The sequence below is a fragment of the Ursus americanus genome, chromosome 14 (assembly GCF_024610735.1).
Source record: "Ursus americanus isolate L20-20 chromosome 14, mUrsAme1.1.p, whole genome shotgun sequence".
Lineage (NCBI taxonomy): Eukaryota > Metazoa > Chordata > Mammalia > Carnivora > Ursidae > Ursus > Ursus americanus.
Window position 1 is genome coordinate 55,672,141 of NC_142140.1, and position 25,817 is coordinate 55,697,957.

General features: G+C 49.0%; 1 protein-coding gene across 2 annotated transcripts; it reads left to right on the forward strand.

Moving 5' to 3' along the window:
* The first annotated feature begins 4,278 nt into the window (after nt 1-4,278).
* ACER1 (alkaline ceramidase 1) lies at nt 4,279-20,800 on the forward strand. Of its 2 annotated transcripts, none has more exons than XM_087866676.1 (6): nt 4,279-4,421; nt 15,888-15,997; nt 16,077-16,218; nt 17,035-17,172; nt 19,104-19,241; nt 19,546-20,800. In XM_087866676.1, the coding sequence occupies exons 1-6, from the start codon at nt 4,279-4,281 to the stop codon at nt 19,709-19,711; spliced, it is 837 nt and encodes a 278-aa protein (XP_087722802.1). In that variant the 3' UTR covers nt 19,712-20,800. The 2 variants fall into 2 exon arrangements, with proteins under 2 accessions (XP_087722802.1, XP_045632702.1); XM_045776746.2 differs by having other exon boundaries at nt 4,329-4,421; nt 15,883-15,997.
* Nucleotides 20,801-25,817: the final 5,017 nt, after the last annotated feature.

Below are 25,817 nucleotides of genomic sequence, written 5' to 3' on the forward strand. Positions count from 1 at the left end.
GCACGTGTGTTTTTTGATGCTTATGAAAATTCACATAAGGACAAAAACCAGTCCCTTTCCTACTGAGGCTCATGGTGGGGGTGAGAGGAGAGAAGAGGGGTGAGTAGAGCTAATAGTGGCCCTGCAGCTGAGAATCATGGTGGGGCTGGGATGTTCAATGGTCTTTGGGACTGGTTACCTGGACCAGGTGGCCACTGGCAGCTGATAGAAACCAAGGACAGACCCCAGCTTCAAACCTGGGAAGGGTGTTGAGGGGAGAGAGAAGAATAGGAAGGAGCCCGCAATATAAGAAGAGCATGTGAGACTTTGCCTTGGGTGAGTGGAGTAGCAGCAGAGTGAGAACACGCTGGCAGCCTCCTGGGCACCCCCACTGGCCTCTGCCTCCCTCCTACAAGCCCATGGAGGCTCCTTCTGGGTACTGACCCAGGGTGGGATGCCCATGTCCACCAGAGACAGAGTCCCAGCCCCACCATCCCCACACTGTCCCTATCCCCACTCCCATTTCCATCCCCAGCCCCTCCATCCCCAATTCTGCCATAAGGCCCATCTTCAGTCCCACTTTTAACCTCATTCCCAGTCCTCACCCAGTCTGCAGCCCCTTCCCAGGCCCCTTTTCACCCACTTTCCCTCTCCATTCTCAGCCCCTAACTCTGCTATCCCCAGGTCCTCCTCCTTTCCCCTCTGGGAGGGGAGTAGAGGTCCTTGTTACTGAATTTTGGGATTATGTTCCCTGCAAAGAGACTTGGCAGCTGTGGTTGACCTAAGGATCTGGAGAAGGGGAGATGATTCTGGATTGTCCTGGTGGGGCCCAGTGTCATCCCAGGGTCTTTAGAAGAGGGTCACAATCAAAGAGAAGGAGGTGTGATGATGGAATCCAAAGGGGGGAGTGATGTGCACTAAAATGGGTGAAGGAGCCCGAGCCAAGGAATACAGCAAGCTTCTAGAAGCTGGAAAAGACAAGGGATGGATTCTCCCCTAGAGCCTCCAGAAAGAACTAGCCCTGTGGACACTTTGATTTTAGCACCAAAAGACTCATTTCGAACTTCTGATCTCTGGAACTGTAGGATAATATGTGTGTGTTGTTTCAAGCTACTGATTGTCTTAATTTGTAAGCAGCTGTGGGAGCTCCTCCACCCCTCCACCCAGGATCTGGCCCTTTGCAGACCCTCCCTTGCCTCCTTCTCTCCCCCTAGCAGAGAGAGAAGCCACACACTGGTCTGGCTGTCCTGTTTCCCTAGTCAGCTCTGTGCCGGGTGATTTCCCAAACTCTTCAGGCAGGGCTGGGTGTGGGCACCCGTCACCGCCTTGCTTCCTGATGCTAACTAAACCTTTCACTGAGGTCCCGGAGAGCCAGATCCCAACAGTTGTGCCCTGCCCTGGATTTGAGCAGGGAGGGAGGTCAGAGGCCGCGTACTCCACCCCCTCACGGACTCAGGCTCCCTGCTTTTAGCTGGGCAGGGAGAGGCTGGGCTGGTGTCTGTTTGCTCACCTGGCCCAGCTGGGGAGGGGCTTTGGGGGCCAGGACCACAGCTAAATGGTGGGGTTTCAGCTGCTCTCTGCTCTGGGGAAGTAGAGAGCCACTCGGTCAGAGCCTTTAATTCAGGCTCTGGGAACTTCTCACCCCCATACCTGGCATCTTTCCCATCTCCCCAGAGAATCGCGAAGACAGCTCTGGGCACCTGGCAGGGTATGAGCATGGAAGCTTTGACACCTTGTGGGTAATAATAATAACAACATAATAATAGTAGCAATGATATTAGGCTCTGGGCTAAGCCCAAATGTTTGACCTTCACAGACCACCCTCAAGATTTTCATATTGTCCATCTTCCACCTAAACTCTTATATGTTTATAGTTTGTCAAATAAAACCCCTTTAAAAAACCTAAATCAATTACTTTTAAAAACTGTGGTACAATACACATAACATAAAACTGACCATCTTAACCATTTTTAAATGTACAGCTGTGACATAAAGCACATTCATGTAATCCTGCAGCCATTACCACCCTCCGTCTCCAGAACTTTCTCATCTTCCTAAACTGAGACTCTGTCCCCAGGAAGCACGGACTCCCCAGCCCCTGCCCCAGCCCTGGCTCCCACCAGCTCCTCTCTGTCTGTGCCGACGGGACTCCTCTGGGGACCTCCTGGGAGTGGAGTCCTGCGGGATGTGTCCTTCTGGGTCTGGCTGCTCTCGCTGAGCCCGGTGTCCTCAGGGTCCCCCCACATCGTGGCAGGTGTCAGGAGCCCTTCCTTTTTGAGGCTGAGGCATATTACATTGTATTGATAAACCACATTCTGTTGATCCATTCATCCACCAATTAAAAGCCTAAATCAATTACTTAAAAAGAAAAACTACTCTTTATTTTGGAATAATTATACACTCACAAGAAATTGCAAGAATTTCACAGGTCTCCTGCACGTTTTCCTCAGTTTTCTCCAATGGTACGTCTTAGCTGTACAGTTTCAAAAATAGGACATTTACCTGGATGTAACCTACAGATCTTACTCAGATTTCAACAGCCGTTATGTTCCTTTGTGAGTATGTGTGTATGCAATTTCTTCACATGTATAGATTTATGTAACCACCCCCAGAATTATAACGCTGAAATCAATATATTTTAAAAAAAGAAATTTTGTAACCCTGCCATGAATGAAAAGTGGTTATCACCGGCAGTAAGGCAAGCTTATTTAAAAATAAATAACAGTGTAAACGGTGTCACCACATTCTGGCTGGACACTGTTGCCTGCTTGAAGGACTTTTTATCAAACAAAGGGATAAAGTGTTAAGGGGCATACACAGGTATTAGCACCGACTGAGCCCCTCTTGAACTATTGAGTGTTGAAAAGGGAGTGGATTACTTGGCACACAATTCAGAGATTCTCAAATGCAGGTCCATCCCTCACCCAGAGTTGTCTTCCTAGGGAAACACTGTATCCGCTCGCTAAATCTGCACAGCAGCCCTAAGAGAGAGGTACTAGCATTCCCATCTTACAGATGAGGAGCCTGTGGCTTAGAGAGGCAAAGTGGCTTGCCCTGCCCTCTCACTTTCTAGCTGTGTGACCTTGGGTAAATTGCTTAGCTTCTCTGGGCGTCCGTTTCCTGGGTAATGACAAGGAGGTAATGATTGTCTTGGAGCTGTCAAGAACATTGAATGAAGTAATACTGAATGCTGAGCACTTAGAAAAGAGCCTCGCACCAGTGAGTAGTCAGTAAAATGTGCCATTATTAGTATTATTATTCCCACAGGTTGCCTTAAAGTTCAAGGTCAGCTACAATAAGAAAACCGGTTACCGTTTATCTTGGGCCCACTTGGGGCCAGGGAGTGAGCTAAGCTCTAGACTTGCTTTATCTCCGTGTGCTTTTAGAACAGTTAGGTTGAGCCCCATCCTTCCCGTCTTACAGACGAGCAAACTGAGGCTCAGAGAGGTGGATTCACTTGCCTAGGGTCATATGACTTGGGAAGAGGAGGAACTCAGAATTCAAACTCAGGCCTTGCTGACTGTAAAACCAGAGCTTTCCACAGCCCTCGGAAGCCAGGACTAGGGGCCCCAGGCCCGGAACTTTGCAGATTCCTCCCTTCCTAGGGCCCCTGGTAGAAGTTGGGACACTCTAGACATCTGAGGTTTTGACCACCCAAGAGAAATGGCATCAATCCAGCCCAACCTCCCATAACACAAACAGGAAGACCTAAGCCCCCAAAGGTGAAATGATTGGGCAGGTCACGTAGCCAAGGACTCCAAGGCAGCTGAGCCAAGCCCGCTGGGGTGGGCGAGCTACCATTGCCCCTGGTATGAGAAGTAGCAGCACGGAGCTTTGACGGCGTGGAGGTAGTTAAACCTAATTAGTTAAGAGCCTGGAGCCTGGACTCAGCTGCCTGTTTTCACATTGTGGCCTTACCACCCCCTTGCATGCCCTCAGCCAGTGATTTTGCTCTTTCTTCCTCAGTTTGCTCATCTGTAAAGTGGGGAGACCCAGGGTATTCCTCTCAATGGGCTCGTTGTTACTTTCAATTACTGTTCTAATAACAGTCCCCCGAACTCCCACTCCTAGTGGGTAGGGATGGGAGGCACACTCCCTGCCCACGCCCCCCACCTCCGCCCTCCCTGGACGGTGCCAGCCCCTCTGCTTATGCCCAGGGCGGCCGCCACCGCACGGCTAGGCTGCCCTGGTGCAACGGGGAGTGGTTCAGCAGGTTTTTCCTCTCGGTCTGCCTGCCTGCCGTGGGGCAACCAGCTGTCCTCTGCCTGTCCCGCCTGGGCCGGGCTGTTCGAGGCTCTCATGCTCCTCTCCGCCAGCCCGAGCCAGTGGGCAGTGGGTGCTGCTTCAGGATGCCCAGCATCTTCGCCTACCAGAGCTCCGAGGTGGACTGGTGTGAGAGTAACTTTCAGCACTCGGAGCTGGTGGCCGAGTTCTACAACACGGTGAGGTCCAGGTGGGAGGGCTGCGGGTGGCAGTCTTAACACACTGGGGTTCCGACCCGGCTTCTCCGCATCGTCGCTGGGGAATCCTGCTTGAGGATTCACCCCTCCGAGCTTTGGCTCATCTGTTGGGCAAGGAGTGCTGGCTTTCATTCATTCATCTTTACTTGGCATCAGGCTCTGTGGTAGGTTTTGGAAATGCAGCAGTGACCAGGAAAACAGCGTCTCTGCCCCCCACCCCCTGGAACAGAGGACACAGATGTGCCTCCAGGCATTCGAAACCCAGGCTGATGGTGCTATAATGAGAGTTGCACAGGCAGCCTTGGGGAGCGGGGAGGGCAGAGGTGATCTGTGAGCAGGTGGGGTGGGGGGGGGAGTGGATCAGGGAAGGCTTCCAGGAGGAGGTGACTGTGTCTAGTTTGTTCTCAGCTCTACCCCCAGCCTCGGTTACCAGCTCATTCCAGTTTGCTGGGGACTGTCCTGGTTTCAGCATTGAAAGTCCCATGTCCTGGGGACCCCTCAGTTCTGGGCGTACCAGCCCAGTGGGTCATCCTTCCCCCAGCCCTTGCTATGGGACATATTGGAAGGGCTCAAAATGCCTAAATGGCACAAGATGAAAAGCAGCCAAAGATGCATGTGGCTGTGCTCCACCCGTGTGGGATGCTGGGGAGACTGCTGTGAATCAGGCAGGCCTTCCTGGAGCTCCTGGGATGGGGGGTGATGCAGGCTATGTGCTTTGCTCTGTACCCTGCACACAGCGAGAGTGCTCAGTATATGGTGAGTGATGCAAGCATACCTTTATTGAGTGCTTACTGTGTGGCAGGCATTGTACTAAACATTTTACAGGAAAAAATGTCAGTTCAATCTTCACAATGACTTCGGGAATTAGGCACAGTGTATATTACATAGAGTTCATCCCGTTGTGCAGGTGAGGGAATGGACTTCAGGGCGGCTGAAAGATATACCAAGGGTCACGCTGGCACTTGGAGCTAGGATTTGAACTTGGTAGTTCCAAGAGATTCTTTTTGGGGGATGGTGGAGAGGGAGATCAGTCCCAGGATGCCCTGGTTGCTTTTGCCCTGTTTGACCTCACCAATTTCCAGAGCTAGGAGGTGGGAGTTTGAGATTCAGGGGTTCCCTCTGGTCTCCCTGGTTCTTGCTCGTGGACAGAGATACTGACTCTGGCCTTCAGAATTCTCACCTGACGAACGGGAGGGGGCCGAGTGTGCTGATCTCCGAGGTGGAGAAGAAGTTTGAGGTTCTGGGACCCTTCTTTCTGGATTCCCTGGCAGCCCACCCTGAGGTGGGGGTCCCCACAGAAGGCACCGAGAAAGGGCTGACTTAGGGCTGGGCTGAGCCGCTGGTCTAGCTGTGCTCAACAATGTAAAATCCTCCCCCATTCAGTGCTCCTTCAGCCTGTCTCTGTATGTAGCAAATTGAGGGACTGGCAGACACCCTTTGAGGCTGCAGGAGACGTGGTCATGACACATATTAGACTTCAACGTCATCATCTCCCAGTACCTGCATTTCCAGATAATTATCAAAGAGAAACAAACGTTTCGCAAAATAATGGTTATCTTTCCCTGGAGTGAACACACTTGGACATTTCGTCTCCTATTGGAAAAGCTCTTGCAGAACAGACCAGGGCATGAGGAATTAAATCCGAGGTATGTTATAAAGGGTCTCTGCAAGATTTTCTCCTCCCAGATACTTCTGAGTATCCCAAACCCATCACCAGGGCTAATAAATCATTGAGTTCAGGGGTTGGCAAACGTTTGCTACAAAGGCCAGATATTAAGTATTTTTGGCGTTTTGGGCCATACAATCTGTATGGAAATGACTCAGCCCCTCCCCCTTGTACCTGGAAAGCAGCCACAGATAGTATGTAAACACATGAGGGTGGCCGTGTGCCAATAAAACTTTATTTATGGACACTGCAGTACACATTTCATATAACTTTCACGTGTCACAAGATATCATTCTTCTTTTAATTTTTCAACCATTTAAAACTGTAAATGTTGCTCTTAGCTCATAAGCCATACAAAAGAAGACTATGGGTGGATTTGGCACAGGGCCAGAGCTTGCCAGCGCCTGATATATTATATATATATATAATAACCAGCCAAATACAAAACAATAAGGTCTTTTCCTTATGGCCTCTCAATTCAGTCATTAAAAATGAATTTATTTTGTAGTGAATGTGGGCACACTCCTATCTTGCGGCTTCCTGTGAGCCATTTGTCAAGTTGTGTGGAGACATGGATTTACAAATAGCGCCCCCTCTGCCCCGACTCCATCACTGCATCCCCAGGAACTTGGATCAAAGAGATAATCCCAACGGAAAACAGAATTTATACATGAAGTCCTGTCTGAGTCATTTGAAATTGCAATCCATAATTGAGCACATAAAAAGGAAGCCATAACATTTTCACCAGCCTGTGTAGGGCTGAATACATTCTGTTCAAATACTCTGCAGCTCTTTAAAAGCATGTTTTTTTTTAAGATTTTATTTATTTATTCGACAGAGATAGAGACAGCCAGCGAGAGAGGGAACACAAGCAGGGGGAGTGGGAGAGGAAGAAGCAGGCTCATAGCGGAGGAGCCTGATGCGGGGCTCGATCCCATAACGCTGGGATCACGCCCTGAGCCGAAGGCAGATGCTTCACCCCTGTGCCACCCAGGCACCCCTAAAAGCATGTTTTTGATTCAGATATATAAATGAAGGCAAAATGTGTAGCAAGAATTTTCTTTAAAAAATGGTTCATGTTGATTTCATCATGATCCACTTAGGAGTCATTTCACTCTGCAGAAACTTTTGCTTTCTTGAGGCACTGCTTGCAGGGTTCGCGGAGTCTGGGGTGGGGGGAGGCAGAGCGCAGCCCCACACGATCAGGGTGTAGAAGACGGCAGCTCGGGAGGACTCAGCCCAGGTGTTGGCAAGTTCCATAGAGGAGGGCACCTAGGAGTTGGGTTTTGAAAGTTGAATAGGAGCTTGCCTAGTAGGGTAGGAGTCGAAAAGGGAGAAGAGAGAAAAAGAATGTACTGAGTCTTGGAAGTAAAAGAGCTTGCACGGTTTGGGAAAGGGAAGTGTGTTTCTGTGGCTGGAATATGAGAACAGATGAACAAGTTTTGAGTGCTGGGTCAGAGTGTTCAAAAAATATATCCCATGGGGCGCCTGGGTGGCTCAGTCGTTAAGCATCTGCCTTCGGCTCAGGGCGTGATCCCGGCGTTCCGGGATCGAGCCCCACATCAGGCTCCTCCGCTGGGAGAGTGCTTCTTCCTCTCCCGCTCCCCTTGCTGTGTTCCCTCTCTCGCTGGCTGTCTCTCTCTCTCTGTCAGATAAATAAATAAAACCTTTAAATATATATATATATATATATATATATCCCGTATTTCCTGATGGACTCATTGGACTCATTCCTTCATTCAGCATCAGTGCTATGAAGCAACCCGTGCTGATTGATCCTGGGGTCCCAGAGAGGCTCGGCGCTCCCAGGATAAGGAATTGGGATGTTCAGAATTAGATCTGAGCAGCCCCATGGTTAGCTTGTGGCAGAGGGAGAGCAAAGGGGCCAGAATGGGCAGCGGGGAGCCATGGGGATGGCACAGGAGCCTGCTGCTTGCTGACTGGGGAGGGAACCTCAAAGCTTAAAGAATGAGTAAGTGTTCTCTAGGGCATATGGAGCAAAAGGACCAGCATTAGCAAAGGTCTTGAGGTGAGAGAGAACAGCAGATCGAGAAACAGCTGGTGGCTTGAAGCCAGAGCCCAGGCTGCCCATGAAGGAGGAAATGAGGGCTGAGAGGCAGGGGGAGGGGGTTTCCAGGGCCCACGTGGGGATCTCCTGGCAGAGGAGTGTGAGCTCCATGGTGAGGGCACTGGGGAGCCACGGGTGACTTGTGAACAGCAAAGAGTCAGTGATGTGGGCAGCAGCTGGGGCACCTGGTTGCCTTTCACAGATGGGCCTGGAGAGCCAGGAAGGCATATCCAACCGGGACAGAGGTCAAGGGCGTGGGAGGGCCTGGGTCAGGTGGGGTGGAGGAGAAGTCAAGGTGTGGGCTACTCCAGTCTGCTTGTGCTGGCACTGGCTTGGTGGCCTCCAGGTGTGGCCTCCTTCTGGGCTGCTGACAACTTAGGAGAGTTTCAAGTGGTGGAAGAGGGAGTTTCAAGGCCCCCTGGCTCTGAGAGGCAAGCGTGCTGCTGAATTTCTTTCGGGAGGTCCTGCCAGAGCTTTAGAAGCTCTACATCTCATTCCCTCCGGAAAGCTCCCTCTCGGATACTTGGATACGGAACAAAGGGTGGTATGTCTGGAGTGGGGAACGGCATAGGCAGAGGTGCAGTGGCGGGCATAGTCTGGGGGAGGGCTACAATAGAAGGGACAGAGAGGTCAGAGTGGGAGGTTGTGCAAGGGGGTGTAGGCTGCAACACCCATACCGCCTACAGCCTCCCCACCTCCTTTTGCCACTGAGCGTTCCTGTTGCTGGCCTCTGCAGTGCGGGGATTCCTGGCCCTCTCTCCCTTGAATGCTGTGGGATGCAGGGGGAGACCCTCCCCTCTCTGAGCCGAGTAGCATGTCCCATGAGTTCTAAACCACACCTCCCTCTTCTGCCTTCCTTCTCATCAAATTCACAGCAAAAGCAATGTTCCAGCCCCCCAGCCCCTGAAAACGAGGAGGGCCGACACTATTAATTGAATAATTTCACCCACTGGAGACTATGCCCATGACACATCCTGGCCCAGACTCGATAGGTCCCTCTGGACCTCTCTTCTCCTTCAGAAAAAGCCTTCTGGGGATGACAGAGGGGTCCAATTTGGAGAGATAATGACCTCTTCATTTTGCTCACGATTCAACAAGAATTGATTGAGTCAGGCACTGTTTCAGGCTCTGGGGACACAGAGGTGACCAAAGCAAACGAAAACGGCTGCCCTCAATGGGGCTGGTGTCCTGGGGGATGGAGGAGACAGAAAAACGAATCAGAAGTCAGAAGTACAGCATGCACGTGGTACAGGGGAGAAAGACTCATTCATTCCTACGTGCATTCACTTATTCATTCATATTTATTCATATTTACGGAGTACTTATTCAGAAAGGGAGAGGCTGTGGGGTGCTAACAGTGATTAACCCATAGGGCCATGGGAGAGGGTGAGACAGCTGCTGGGCGTCCCAGAGGTTCATCATGGATGAATGGATAGACACACGGTCATTCATCCACACAATGGACTACGACTCAGCCATATACAGGAGGGAAGCGTGGACATGCGCCACGTCATGGACGATCCCTGAAAACGTGATGCTCAGTGAGAGAAGCCCGTCACGACAGGCCACAGACTGTGTGAGTCCGTCCACATGAAATGTCCAGAAGAGCCAGCTCTGTCGAGATAAGAAGCAGAGGAGTGGTTGCCTGGAGCTGGGGGGGAGGGGAAGGGAGTGACTGCTAATGGGGACAGGGTATCTTTTGGGGGGTGATGAGAATGTTCTGGAATTAAATAGTGGTGACGGTCGCACAACCTTGTGAATAGTCGATGGAAACCCACTGACTTGCACACTTTAAAAGAGTGAATTTGATTGTGGGAGATTTATATCTCAATTTAAAAAATCAGATAAAAAAAAAACCTTCCTGTTCTTGGCGCATCCTCAGCACCGAATAAACAAAGCTATCGCTATTAGAAGTAAACACTGCATGGAGACGCGAGAGTGTTAATGTATTCATTTTTCCTAACAAAGAGCACTTCCTGTAATCTTCATAACAATTTTATGAAGTAGGGACTCTTACTCTCCACATTTTTACAAATGGGAGAAAAAGGGCTCAGAGAGTGTACGTTTCCTCCTCACGGTGGCACAGCATGTAAATCACAAGCGCACAAAAGTTGTGGATGCCAGAAGTCCCGGAGTTAAAGCCCAGGCCACCTGGTCCCAGAGTCTCTCACTTAATTAACCACAGCTTTGTGAGGCCACTCAGCCACTGAGTGATTAACAATTAATTATGTGTGATTTAATTCACTCAAGCAAGTCCTGTGCGGGGAGGGTCTACGGCTGGTGCTCTGGCTCCACGCCCCCAGCCCTGCACCGACATTCTCGTGCATGTGTTGAGTGGATGTAGAGGGGGTCCTCGAGGTGACAGAGCCAGGTGTGCAGGGTGGGAGTTCGAGCTTCGGCGATGGGGAGAAAGAGCTCGGGGGTGTTTGGTGATGTTCTTTGATTTGATTGATTTAACAAGTTTTTCTTGAGCGCCCACTGTGTGCCCAGCGAGGTGGGTGTTGGGGACACAGCTAGGGATAAAACAGGTGTGTATCGTCCTCACGGAGGTCGCCGTCCAGTGAGAAGGACAGGGACAATGAAGGAGTCAAGAATGAATCGATGGGATGCACAAGTGACATAGTGGATGGGAGAAAAGTGTGTGGGGGTGGGGGGCAGCTTCAGGTGGACAGGGAAAATGGGAAAGCGGTTCCCCCCCTGCCTTTTCCCAGATCTGAAATGCGCAGTCAATTCAGGTCAGTCTGCCTCCCTCCCTTCTCTTCTCTTCTCTGTCCTTCTCTTCTTTGTCCCCCCCGCCCTTTCCTTCTTCCAGACCTAAGGTACCCAGCCTACCCAGCCACATCTAGTTACCAGACACTGTGCTGGGTACTGGTGATCAAAAAAGCAAATTATTCTAGAAGGACAGCAGCATGGTTATTCAGAGTCAGACACACGGATGCATTATTTACATGTATTCTCTGCGCGCATTATTCTCTACCACAATTTACTGAGCGCCTACTGTGTGTCAGGCACTGTTCTAGACACTGGAGTTTCACAGCAATGAGCACAATTCTCCAACCCCGTAGCCCTTGGTTCTCTAATCCTCACTGTGATGCTTGGAGTTAGAGGAGGAAAATGAGGCACAGAATGTCCCCCAAACCCTGGCTGGGTAGACCTGTGAAGGCAGACTTTGTTTTGGGGCACTGATGACGTCCTTGAGCCGCATAGTAGATACCGAAGGAATGGTTGGTAAGCAGATGGACGGATGGATGGACGGATGGATGGACGGACGGAGGTGAAGGCACCTGCTGGGGCTGGGACCCAGAGAGCCCAGCTCATGACCTGGGCAGGCACCTCTCCCTCCTGGAAGAGTCTAGGTGGGGCCAGTGGTTGGGAAATGTGGGGGCCCGGCCTCGGAGGCAGGGAGGGAGGCCCCGGCAGGGGGCGGTCTCTGATGCTATCAGAGACTCTGGAGCCATTTGGAGCTCCTTAGTCCGAGGCTCCGCCCATTGCTTTGCCCTCATTCTGCACACTCAGGGGTGTTATCAGAAGCTTCGGTCTTGGTTCTGCTGGTCTCCGAGCTTGGAGCAACTCAGCCAAGGATAAGCCTGTCACTATTATCTCCCACAACAACAGCAGCAGGAACCCTTGCGTTTGTTGAGCTGGAACCACATCCCTGGCAAGGTAGTCTTTTGACGCCTGGCCTCAGGCGTGCCCCTCAACAGCATCCGCACTGGCCATTAATTATTCTCTGCCATTTTGCTGATGCAGGAAAGGGAGACCGAGAGACACTAGGCCACACGGCCAGGGAGCAGGGAAGTCCCCTCCTAATCATTGCCACCTGTCTAGTCCTCTCATCTTTTAAGGCAGGGGGTAAAAGCAAACCTTGGTGTCCCCCAGAGCTGTGCAACCTCAGAGAAGTCACTCTACGTCTCTGAGATCCAGTTTTCTCATCGCCAAACAAGAGCTAGAAAGCCAGACCGTAGGGGAGGGGGCTGTGCCTGAGGATTAAAAGAAATGTCTATAAAATCATGCTGTCAAAAGATAAGAAAGTAGCAGTCATAGAACCTTCTATCCAGAACTTTCCAGGTACAATCCCTTCTGCAAGTGTTCTCATGTATGTGACTAGTGATCCACATAAACCCGCTTTAAGATCCAGTCAACAGGAAGTATTTATTGAACACCTACTATTTCCAGTTCCCGAGGTTAGAATGGAGAACGGGAAGCCAGGTTTAGTGGGAGAGTGAGACAGTTTCAGAACAGCTGGACAAGTGTTAGGATAGAGGGACAAGGCACCAAAGAAGACCACCTGACCCTGCCTTGTGGGATTGGGAAGGCTTTATCAAAAGGCAATGCCCAGGTGAAAGATGGAGCAGTAGTTGGCCTGGCACAGAAGGGTAAGTGGGGACAAAGAGTGTTCCAGGCAGTGGGAACAGCATGGGTAAACTTCTGGGGTCTAAGGGGTGAGAGAAAGTATGGCTTATTTGGAGCAACTGAGTTATCCCTTCCACCTAGATTATGAAATTGAAGGTGGAGAGAGGTGAGTTATGGAGGGAGTTTATAAGCCAGGTTTAAGAGTTTGGATTTAATTTATGGGAGTCACAGACGTGGTTTAAATGGAGGGTTTAGAGTTTGGGAAACGAGTTGGCTCGGCATCTTCAGCCATGCTCGATACGCCCAAGGGCTGGTGTTTGTTTGAAAACACAGGGAACGTCAGAATTGTTTGGGATTTTGCCCATTCAGTATCCATGGCACCATCTTCCCTATGACAACCAACCGCCCTTCTCCTACTGCTTATGTTCCTCAGTCAAGGTGCTCCCCCTCCGCTGGCCAAGGGTAGGCTGTGACCCAGACAATATCTCCAGAATTTGAATCCTGGGCCTGGATATAACAACTGAACATAATTTTTTTTTTCGTTCATGCCCAAAGTTGCTCCCTGAAGAGATTGTCCATTCGAGGCTCAGAGCTGTTCTGGTTTTTGGTTTTCCTTGTCTTCTGAAATTCTTTGGATTAAAGAGTTCCCCATAAAAAATGACTGAATGACAAATAAATAACTCTACACACATTTTTATATTTATGCTATAAGTTCACAAATCCATTTCCTGTTGTTTGCTACCAAAGAACCCTAGCTCATATACCAATGGTGATGGTTTTGCTGGATTCAAGCATTAGAAAGCTAGGTTAAGCAAAAACAAAAACAAAAAACAAAAACAAACAAAACCAAAACAAAACGAAACAAGAAAACACCAAAAAACCCAAACCAAACAGGAAGAATGCGTTGGATAGGTACTGGGGTATCTTAGAAAATGGAAAGATGAGTTGCTTGGGAGGCCTGGGGTCCAAGGCAGGTCTGGAGGATTCAGCACAAGGCAGATACTGTCCTCGAGTATTTGCCTGTGTTCTCAGCCTTGTCTCTTTGTGGTGGCAAAATAGCTGCCATATCTTGAACATCGTGACAATATCCCAGGACCTTAGAGAGTTGACAATGGTGCAACTCAATTTCGGTGACTCCCATGCTCTGTGTCTGCTCCAAGTTTCAAATTCCCAGGAAAATCTGGTTGGCCCAGTTTGGGATAGGTGTCTACTCCAGTGGGGTTGGGTCTCAGGATGCAGACACAGCATGCATGTTCTCAGACGGCCATTGTGAACCAGGTGGCTGGGCCAGAGATGTGTATGACATTGTCCATTGGTGGGCATCCGATGCCTTGGTATGGAAAGCAAGGACATGGCTGGGGTCATGGGCTGCAAAACTAGTTTGCCAAGGGTCCTCAAATTGTGGAACCAGTCTTTGAGCTGATTCACCATCACCCAAGGAGAGCCCTGGGCTTCCCTAGAATCAGAAGGACTCCTGCCTTGGGAGCTTGTCTTGGTGCCCAGGATCTAGGGTCCTAGATGGTGACCTTGTATCAGGTAAATGAGTTCCCCACACCCACCACTGTGCTCTGGACTTTTTTTTTTATTGAAGTGTAGTTGACATACAATATTATATTAGTGTCAGGTGTACAACATGGTGATTGGACAATTACATACATACAACTCACCACAATAAGTGTAGTTACCATCTGTCACAATACAATGTTATTATAATATTATTGACTACATTCCCTATGCAGCACTTTCCATCCCCATGACTTAGTGATTTTATAACTGGAAGTTCGCACCTCCTCCCCATTTTGCCCATCCCCCACCCCTTCCTTTCTGGCAACCACCAGTATTTATGAGTCTGTTCTGTTTTTTGTTTGTTCGTTTGTTTTGTTTTTCTTAGATTCCACATATAAGTGAAACCATACGGTATTTGTCTTTCTCTGACTGACCTGTTTCACTTGGCATAATACCCTCCAGGTCCCTCCGTATTGTCACAAATGGCAACATTCCCTTCCTTTTCTGGCTGAATGCTATTCCTGTGTAGATACAGCACTGTCTTCTGTAGCCAGTCGCATACCAGCGGGCACTTGGTTGCTTCCATCTCTTGGCTCTTATAAATAAAGCTGCAGTAAACGTAGGGGTGCGTATTATCTTTACAAATTAGGGTTTTTGTTTTTTGGGAGGTAAATGCCCTGCCGTAGAATTCCTGGGTCCTGTGGTATTTCTATTTTTAATCTTTGAGGAACCTCCCCAGTGGCTGCCCCAACTTGCATTCCCGTCAACAGTGCACGCGGGTTTCCTTTTCTCCACAGTCTTACCCAACACTTGGTATTTCTTCTTCTTTTTTTCAATACTAGCCATGCTGCCTGGTGTGAGGTGATAGCTTATTCCGGTTTTGACTCACATTTCCTTGCTCTCTGTTTTTGAGTCAGCACCCTTCAGACTAGGCTTCTGAGAAATAACGGAGCACCCTGGTTAACAGGGCACTATTTCTTCACGTTCTACGATGGGACGCAGGCGATGGAGGAGACCTTTACAAGGGGAAGCTTTTATTGGGGGAGAGAAGGGTGTAATTGAGTGAGGAAGCGGCTGACCTCAAGTTGGCCGGTAGAAGAAGACCGTGAGAACACTTGTCTCTGAGCTCATGTGAGAGACTCAGTGTGGCCCAGACATCTGGGGGAAATTTGAGGGGGGCTCTGAAGTCCTGTATCAGGAGTCAGGGACTCTGCCTTTTTTGCTCTAATTATCTCACCAGGGTACAATGGAATCTTCTAGTGGCTTTGCGATGAGTGATGAGTGATGAGAGATGAGTGATGACATCATCTCTCGGATGGCCAAGGGAATATGTGCTTGTGTAGTCCTGGGTTTTGAAAATTTCTCAGTTTCGGTTTCTAATACAGTCAATCCTGATAAATGTAACTCACATTTAAAAAAAAAAAAGTAATGCATTCATTTGCTTTTCTATCCCATTGGTCAGACCAGGTCACGAGGGTATAGTGAGTGGCAAGGAAGTCTGGAAAAATGTCGTGTAGCTGTGTCCAAAACTTGGGGGGATCTTATTTCTAAAAGGAAAAGGGGGCGGATGTATGCAGAAGGTTAGTAGATAGTCTTTGCCACACTCACAGAATGAATGAATGAGTGAATGAATGAATGAGTTAATGAACCAATAGAATAACAGATGGAGCAGTGAAGCCACTGATGACAGGTTGACTGTCAGGATCAACTGAAAGAGCGATAAATTCTGGGTTAATTGCCTGAAAGGGGGCAGGTGACCAACTGGCTAATAACTTAGGGTTGGACACAGGGGCAGCCCTCCTCTGCCTGTGCTTCTGACAACCCCGTCTCCATGTCCTCCTCTTTTTCAGTTCAGCAATGTCACCTTCTTCATCTTTGGGCCTCTCATGATGTTTCTGATGCACCCCTACGCCCAGAAACGCTCATGCTATGTTTATGTCACCTGCATCCTCTTCATGGTCGTAGGTAGGTGGGGGTCTGTGACAGTGGGGCGGTAGGGGTGGGGACCACCCCCTTGACCACCTACCTTTGTCTCTTGCTCCAGGCCTGTTCTCCATGTACTTCCACATGACGCTTAGCTTCCTGGGCCAGCTGCTGGATGAGATCGCTATCCTGTGGCTGCTGGCCAGTGGCTACAGTATATGGATGCCCCGCTGCTACTTCCCCACTTTCCTAGGAGAAAACAGGTGGGGCGGGGGCTGGTCCTCTGTTGATCCCACCAGAGCCCATCTGGGCTCCTGGGTCCACTCCCTGAGCCCATCTGAGGTCCTTGGAATCCCTCCCCTGATCACCCCAGGACTTTCTCCTGACCCTACCTGACTTAACTGGCTTCCAGGGACTCCTCCTTTGAGAGTGCTTGGGGTCCCCAGAAATCCTCTCCGGATCCTACCTGGATCGTCTGGTACCTTCTCCAGAACCTGTCCGAAGCCACTTAGGGGTCCCAGGAACCCACACTTAAGCTTACCTGGGCCCCAGGGACCTCTCCCTTGAGCCTATCACCTGGGCCCCCTGGAACTTTCCTGGGATCCTCCTGGGCCCCTCTCTTGACCTGAGACCCCTCTGAATCTCTCTGCTGACCTTCTTTGACCTATCTGAGCCTTCCAGGACCCCTCTCCTGACAGTGTCTGGGACCTCTGTAATTCCTTCCTTAATCATACCCAGGGGAGCTGGGTATGTTTGACCTCACCTGGGCCCTGACACCCTCTGTTGACCCGACTAAGCCCCTTGGAGCCCCCTAAGACCCTCTCATCATCCTACCCACCCCTACCCCCGGGGCGCCCTTCAGACCCTGCCTGGGCCCACGTGGGATGTTTCATCGGACCCTTCTTGGGACCCTCTGCTGAGCCCACCTGGGAACCTCAAGACCTTTTTCTGAGTGTGGTTGGGCTCCCTGGAACCCCATCCCTTTGCTCATCTACCTCTGTCTCAAGATCCCCTGACCCTGCCTGAACCCCCAGGACCCTCCCAGCCGCCCTCCCACAGCTGCATCCTTCTTCCCCCAGGCCCCAGTTCATCTGCCTGGTCATCACCACCACCGTGGTCAGCACCTTCCTGTCCTTCCTGAGGCCCGTGGTCAACGCGTACGCCCTCAACAGCATTGCTGTGCATATTCTGTACATCGTGTTCCAGGAATACAAGAGGTGGGTGGTGCTCGCAGGCGCCTGCCCGGGGAGGTGGCTCCCATCCCATTGGCTAATCTAACTGGAAGCCCTAGGACAAAGGAGTCCCCAGCTTCAGTCCACATGGGTCAGCACCCCGCCCTCCCAGGGCATAGGGCAGAATGGAGAGGGGTAGGGAAGGATCTAGAAGGAAAGATGGAAGATAGGGCACACACAGGGCTAATTAAGTAGATAATACCCAGATCATACCAATGTTGCCTCAGTTTCTCAAGATGTCTTCTTCCAACTAGTCTTGTTGAAATTGGGATGCAAACATAGTCTCTTAGGTTTTCTTTGTGTCATAGCGGTCTCTCCCTCCGCTCCCCCCCCCTTGATAACAGAAACTCCATCATTTGTCCTGTAGAACACTCTGGATTGGGCTGTCTGCTTCCTGTGGTGTCTCTCATTGTGTTTCTTGTTTTTATTATTATTATTATTATTATTATTATTATTATTATTATTATTATTTCTTGCAAATTAATAGTTAGACCTAGATTTAGGTTTACATATTTTGAGGCCAGAATATTTCATGCATGGTGCTGGGTGTTTCTTGTTCCATGCCATTAGGACCCCACGATGAGTGGTTGTTCCACATTTAGTGCTATTAAGGTTGATCAGTGGCTTGAGATGGCGTCATCTCCTCCCTTCATTATAAAGTTTTTCACCGACTTTTCACCTAAGGATTTCAGCAGTCATTCAGGCACACTGCTCCCATCCACGGATTCATTAGTGGTTGCAAGAGGGTGGTTTTCAGATTTCATTATTCCTTCTGCGGTGATTATCTGGAGTTCTTCCATCAAGAAGGTCTTTTCGCTTGTCAACCTGGAAATACAGTTTGCGCAGGAATGACAGGGTGGATAATTGGATTCTTTCCCTTAATTGATCAATTTCCAGAGTAATGAGTTGGAGCCTTAGCCATCTCTAGCAGGGACCAACGAAATTAAAAAAAAAGTATTATTATGAACTCATGGATGCTTATATCTCAGAAGTGTTTCAATCCATTACAGTCACCGTGCTGTATTTTTTATAACTTTTTATTTTGAAGTAGTTACAGACTCGTGGCAAGTTGCAAAAATAGGGCACAGTCTTGTGTATCCTTCATCCAGCTTCCCCCAGCCTTTCCCAGTGGAGCATTCTCTGTAACCATAGTACAGCCTCGAAAGGAGGAAATTGATGACGGAACAATGCTCTTAACTAGATCTCAGCCTCTATATTCAGATTTCATCAGTCCTTACGCATTATTCTTTTTTGATGTTCACACCGTCGCATTTTAGACTAGGGGGCAGGGCCTGCACTTTTAACCACATAGGAGTTACTGCCTCATTAATCCCCGGTATGCTCTTTCCTAAAGGATGCTGGGTCAGCTCTGCTGTCGGGGAAACAGATTCTGATCTTGAGTTGTCCCAAGAGAATGGCCTGCAGAGAATTTGCCCTGCCACACAGGGACACGGACATTCCCATAGCCACACAGACATGAATTCTCATGCACTGACTCACAGGTGTGCACAAACTTACAGCCCCCAAACACAAACAGGGGAGGGCTTGTTGGTTAAGAAATCTGCAGCGTGACAAACCCGGTTCTGACCCCGGCTCTGCCACTTTCTAGCTGTCTAACCTTGGGTGGTGTTGGAGCAGACCTTCATCTCACATGCCTGCTTTCTCTTCTACGAAATGAGAATAATAGCATTGTTGTGAGGCCTGAGTATTTATCTGCAAAACTTTTAGAACCGAATCTGGCATCCTATCGGTGCCCAGCAAATGTGAGCAATCATCACAAATTAGGCCCCCTCCCTCTGGGACTCTTGGTCGTTCCCTCCTCCCAGCCTCATCTCCTTGGATGGAGGAATTTCCCATCAGCCCTTTCAGGCTCTGCTATCGGAGTCAGGTTCTGATCTTCCTCCTTCTCTCTCTAGGACCAGCAATAAGGAGCTTCGGCATATAATGGAGGTCTCCGTAGTTTTATGGGCTTTTGCGTTGACCAGCTGGATCAGTGACCGCTTGCTCTGCAGTTTCTGGCAGCAGATCAATTTCTTTTACCTGCATAGCATCTGGTAAGCACCTGCCCTGTGGTATGGGGCGCCAAACCAGAAAATCTCAGGTGCCAGAGCTTGGAGCAGGAGCCTGGGGGCAGAGAGGGGAGGCACAGATATTGGTGTGTGTGTGTGTGTGTGTGTGTGTGTGTGTGTGTGTGTGTGTGTGTAGGGGCTAGTTGCAATCAAGGGTCTGATCCAGAATGTCCCTTTGGATGGTCAGGATCCATGAGAAGGAAGGAGAGAGCCAAGGTGGGGGCATCAAGCTAGCTCAGGGACATCTTGGCATCTCGCGCCCTCACCACCTCCTCCCTGCACCCCACAGGCATGTACTCATCAGCATCACCTTTCCTTATGGCATGGTTACCATGGCCTTAGTGGACGCCAGGTACGAGATGCCAGGTCAAACCCTCAAAGTCCGCTACTGGCCTCGGGACACTTGGCCTGTGGGGCTGCCCTACGTGGAAGTCAGTGATGACAAGAACTGCTGATGTCTGCCAGTTTCTTGACTACCCAAGCACCCGCCAACTCACCTGTGTCTTGAAGACGGAGGCCTGGGTCAGGAGTCTGAGAGATGCTCATGGTTCTTTCCTCTACCTCCCTTTCTCCATCCTCCTTGTCCTGTGTGGCCCCGCCCCAAGACAGGGGATGGACTTCATGAGCCTTCCGCGCGGCAGTCTGATGACCCTGGGTGAGCTGCCGGGCATAGCTTCCCCTCCACGACCTGCCCTTATTCTTCTTCATTTCCTCCTTTGTGTTCACTTGTGAGGCTGGATCACCAGGTGCTGTGATTACCTGGCAGCCACTGGGAATGACTTCAGGCTGGGGCTTGGTGCCCGGGCACCTCATAAATTGTGGCCGTCACTACCACACCCTTTGGACCTGTCTTTGGCCATGCAATGTCCCTGGTACTGGGGGGGGGCATCCCAGAGGACAGACGTGATTTCCAGTCCCCTCATTCTGCACTCACTCATGTGTGCAGAGACCCTGCGGGTCCTCTCACACACGTGCCCCCACAGACCTGTGGGCCCATCTCACTGGTAGACAGTGGAGCAACACGGAGGCCCAGACTGGGCAATCTGGCCGTCGTTGGGGCATGGGCATCAGGAGGGGAGCTGGGGTGGCCTGTATGGGCTCTCAAAGTGAGAGGAGAACGGGAGGATGATATCTGTGGTGGTTAAGAGCACAGGGCTTGGAGTCAGGCCGACCGAAGCTTTAATCCTTCTCCACCATTTCCTAGTCGTATCATCTGGGGGAAGTGATTTTTTCTGCCTTTGACGCTCAAATACCTTGTCTGTGATATGACAATGTTTCTGCCCTCCTGGGACTTCTGCGTGGATAAAACAAGGTCATGTATAAAAAGTGTTTACAGGGAGTCTGGAAAACATCCATCCATCCATCCCCTTGTCCTTGAATCCCTCCCTCCCTCCATCTATATTCAGCCATCCACTTACGTTCATTTACCCATTCACATAATGTAATCATCCTTTCATTCATCTGTGTTCCCACTCATTCATTCGTCTCTTCAACAAATACATATCGAGTTCCTACTATATGTCTGACACTACCCGCTGGTGACACAAGGCAACAAAGACATGCAATGTCCCTGCTCTAATGAGAAGACACGTGTTAGACAAATAAAAAGGCACCCAAGGCATTTCTGGACACTAATACGTGCTGCAAAAACGATAAAGCAGGTGACAGTTTAGAGAACTCTGAGGTGGGGAAGCAGCCCTTTCAAATGGGTGCTCAGTGGGAGAGTGCACTTTCCAGATGAACTCTCAATGACAAGAGGAGACCAGCCATACTGAGAGCTGGCTGGCAAGACCATTCTGGGGAGAGGGAATGGCAGGTGCGAAACTCCCAGGGTGTGGATGAACTGGAACTGGCAGGACAGAGAGAACACTTTTTTTTTTTTTTTTAAGTACGTCATTAGTTTTTGATGTAGCGTTCAACGATCAGAAAGAACACTCTTGCCGGAGCTTAGTAAATGAGATTGAGTGTACAATAAGAGATTTGTAATCTGGGGGCTGGGGTATGTTTAGTATCCATGGACCACTTGACATTCTTTGTAAAAGAGGATTGTCTGGGCATGTGATTGAGGCCCCTGGAGAGTGTCACTCCGAAAGGAGTAAAGGCTAGCCCATCTGGCCTGCTGGAGAGATGGGGAAATTGAAAGAGGAAGGGCCCTCTCTCATATTTATTGAGACTACCATGTGCTATATGCCCATGACACACATCATTGAACCTAACACCCCTCCCACAACCCTTCAGATAGACATGAATATTCTCATTGTATAGATGTGGCTCAGAGAGGGCAAGCAACTTACCCAGGACCTCACAGCCTGGACTCGAACCAGGTCTGTCCTTCCCCCAAAGTTCCATGCACCACAGTCAGTCAGTGTAGGACTGAATCTGGATCACACATCCACTGCTTCCAATCCCTTTGAATTTCTTGTTCTAGAAACTGGAGGTTCTTCACCGCTGGCCCCAAGATGGATCATGCTGGGAAGAGGGGGCCTGAGAGGGAGGGAGTTTCTGCACACTTATAAAATTGCCTGTAAAATGTTGTCTTGGTGTTTTTGGTGGGGGGAAAGGAGCTGTACTTCCACGAGATTCTCTAATGGGGTATTAAGCACCCTGAAAGTGAAGAACCTCAGTTCTACACCTTCTGGTGGGGATAAGGGCAGCCAGAGAAGCATCTGATTCCTGTCCCGCCACCCATGTTTCTGTCTCTAAATACATACCAACAATTTGTCCCCAACATCTATCTCCTGGCCCCTGCTGACCCATCCTCACAGGCTTCTCTTGGGCTATAGAGGCAACAGGTGGGTAGGAGGTCTGGATACTCGCCTAATTCGAACTAGCCATGTGATCTTGGCAAGTCCCAGTCACCATCAGGGAGGACTCTTTGGGGTAAAGGATAAAATGTTCAGCTCCAGCTGGCTGAAATGACAAAAGGACAATCGGCATATCTACTTTTGAAGTTTAAGGATCAAGCTGCAGATATGGCTGGATCCAGGCTTCGAGTGATGTCACCAGGGTCAGTCTCCCTCCATCCCTCTGGTCTACCTCATGGGTGGGAGGCAGCTGCCAGCAGTGCTAGGCTTTACGTCCTTCCAAGTTGAAAAGTGTATACCAGGAACATAAGAACTAGGAAGATTGGTTGGAGAAGAAAGGGATAAAGAAAGGGGGGGAGGTAATCAGAAGGGGAAATGAAGCATGAGAGACTATGGACTCTGAGAAACAAACTGAGGGCTTCAGAGGGGAGGGGGGTGGGGGAATGGGATAGGCTGGTGATGGGTAGTAAGGAGGGCACGTATTGCATGGTGCACTGGTTGTTATACACAACTAATGAATCATCGAACTTTACATTGGAAACCAGGGATGTACTGTATGGTGACTAACATAATATAATAAAAAATATTATAAAAAAGAAAAGAAAAGTATATACAAAGCTCCAAGCACACATGCTCAATATCATTAGCTGGGAAATGTAAATCAAAGCCATGAGATACCATTTCATATTTACAAAATTGGCCCTAAAAAAAAAACAAACCAGAAGAATAAACGTAGAGAAATTGGAACCCTTGTACATTGCTAATAGAAATGTAGTTTGCTGAAACCACTGTGAGAAACAGTTTGGCGGCCCCTCAAAAGTTAAGCATAGAATTGCCGTGTGATCTGGCAATTCCGCTCTTAGGGATATACCCAAAAGAATTGAAAGTATGTATTCTAACAAATACTTGTACAGAAGTGTTCATAGAAGCACCACTGATAAGAGTCAAAAGGTGGAAACCATATAAATGTCTATCAATGGATGAACTGTTAAACAAAGGTAGTGTATCCATACAGTGGAATATTATTCTGCTATAAAAAGGAGTGAAACACGGACGCACACTACCATGTGGATGAACCCGGCACACACGGTCTCAGTGAGAGAGCCAGACACACAGTCACATAGTATGTGATTTCATTTATATGAAACGTCCAGAACAGGCAAATCCACAGAGACAGAAAGTGGGTTTGTGGGTGCCAGGGGCTGAGAGGAGGGAACAGGGAGTGACACCTAATAGGGATGAGTTTCCTTTCCTCATGTCTTCCACATAGGGGTAGTGGTTACACAACATTGTGAGCGTTCTAAATGTCACTGAATTGTATACTTTAATAGGGTTAATGGTTAATTTTATGGTATGCGAATTCCTACACAACTAAAATTGAATAAAGCTCCCAGAGTCCCTCTCAGCTGGTCTTAGGTCATGCCCCACCCCCACTAAACCAATCCCAGGAGTCAGAGAGATGCAATCCTTTGATGGGTCAGGTTTGGACATGTTTCCTCTTGCCAGTGGGGAGCTCCACTCTAAATGGGGTCTGAGAGGGGTGTGGGACAAATGGGGGTTGGGAGTTGGAGTCCTCCCTCAAGCCTTGTGCCCTGTTATGAGTTGGCATTCTCCTGGAAGGGCTGCCATTTTGAAATTCCTACAAAGGGGACTTAAAGGCTCGTATTGGCCCTGGGAGGAGTATGGGGATCAGCGATTGTTTCACAGAGGAAACTGCAAATGTCCAGTGTGCTGCCCTCTTCTGGGGAAATGCTATGTTGCACATATTTTTGGTCTGCTCCCAAACCATTCATGGCTCCCTATTGCCTACGGGATAAGGGTCAAATGCTTCAGTGTGACATTCAAGATCTGCTCCAAGTTGAAGTTAATCTAGGGTGGGACTCCAGTTGACCACTGGGCTCTGCTCCAGCTTGGTCATATTCCGTATTGCTATGTGTGATTGTGTGTGCATTTGTGGCTGGCGAGAAACTGGTAGGTACGGGGAACATGTTGGAGATCAGAGAGAGGATTCCCCCAAATTCTGATGGGCTGAACCCTCTACAAGGTGAAAGGTAGGGGGAATAAATGCCAAGCCCTCCCCATGGGTGCAAATAAACTGGACCACTAGGGGGCGATAGAGACCTAATGTAGTAGCTGGTCAGCTACAGGGGTAAACTAGACTCCCAAGCTTTAAAATGTTACTTTCTAGCTGTGGGACTTGGGCCACCACTTATAGTCTCTCTGTGTCTCAATTTCATTGTTTGTAACATCGAGATAACATGTATCACGCATTTTGCCAAGTGCTCAAATTACTATTTACTTTATGTCTTTCTTTAAGTCTACTCCCTTTGGTCACACTGGTGTGTTTAAATAGGAAACATTGTGTCACTTAAACAAGTCATTTGTTATAGATAAAAAACAACCAGAAAAGTAGATACAGTAGCAACAAAAAGTGTTATAAACTGCAGCTCAGTGATCCTGAACCCAGTCTGCACATTCGAATCCCCAGCTGAATTTAAACAAAAGTGTGTGTGTGTGTGTGTGTGTGTGCACGTGTATGCGTGTGTATGGGGGTGTGTGTCTCTGTCTTACTCCAGACTAATGAGACCAGAATCTCTGAAGGTGGGAATTTTTTTAAGGCTCCTGGTACTGGTATTTTTTACAGATTATCAGGAGATTTCAAAGTCCAGGCACCAGATAGGATGACCTGTCCCAGGCTCTGAACTCTAGGTCTGTTCTCTTGTCATTAAGGTAGATTAGAGAGTGACAGGGAGGAGTTTCAGATGCATGAGCACCAAGCCAAGACTTTCTTCTTGGAGGAGTTAGAAAGACTGAAGAGAAATGAAAAGGAACCCACCTTCTCCTGTGTGACTCAGTATTATTTCATTTCATGCAACAACGATTTATTGAGCCTCTGCTTTGTGGCAGGCACCGTGCTCAGGATACATCAGTGAACAAGACAAAGACCCCTGCTCTCTTGGAGTTTCCGTTGCATCTAGGGGATATAGACAATGGACTCAATAAGTATTAGGAGGTGAGAAGTGCTGTGGATAAAGGAAAAATTAAAGCAGGGTCACAAGTGTTGGGGAGCTATGTGGGGGGACAGAATTAGATGGGATCATCAGGGTAGGTTTCATCGAGAGGGTCCCTGGCTCTGCCATATATGCATCATGCAACTTTGGGGTAACTCACTCACCTCCTCTGAGCCTCAGTTTTCTTACCTGTAAAACAGGGGCAACAACACCTACCTCCTAGTATTGTGAGGATGAAATGAGATAATACGAGTTTGCACCTAGCAGGTGTTGGCTATGACAGGGCCACCACCAATGAGAAAATGGGGCAGCCCTCTGTTGACCTCCTGAAGGAAGGAATACAGTGGTTCTATTTTAGGCACAGGATGCGTTTTTTAAATTTTTTGCTTTTTATTATCGAAATTTACACATACAGATATAAAGTATAAAGAGCAGTTTGATGAACGGTTTGCTATATCCATCACCCAGATTTAACAATGTTTAACATTTGCCATTTTTGCTTCTATTTCGCATCTATTTTCAATTAATATATTTATTTTATTTTTTTAAAGATTGATCTATCTATCTATCTATCTGACAGAGAGAGAGAGAGCGCACAAGCAGGGGGGAGAGGCAGGCAGAGGGAAAGGGAGAGGCAGGCTCCCTCCTGAGCAGGGACCCAGGATCCTGGGATCATGACCTAAGCTGAAGGCAGATGCTTAACCCACTGAGCCACCCAGGCACCCCTTATTAATGTATTTTGAAGG

What these genes read in the sequence shown, in the direction of transcription:
- ACER1 (XM_087866676.1), top strand. Translation starts at nt 4,279, where the DNA reads ATGCTCCTCTCCGCCAGCCCGAGCCAGTGGGCAGTGGGTGCTGCTTCA. An exon ending in TGGCCGAGTTCTACAACACG is followed by an intron (nt 4,422 to 15,887) that starts GTGAGGTCCAGG and finishes TTTTCAGTTCAG; the next exon opens with CAATGTCACCTTCTTCATCT. An exon ending in CATCCTCTTCATGGTCGTAG is followed by an intron (nt 15,998 to 16,076) that starts GTAGGTGGGGGT and finishes CTCTTGCTCCAG; the next exon opens with GCCTGTTCTCCATGTACTTC.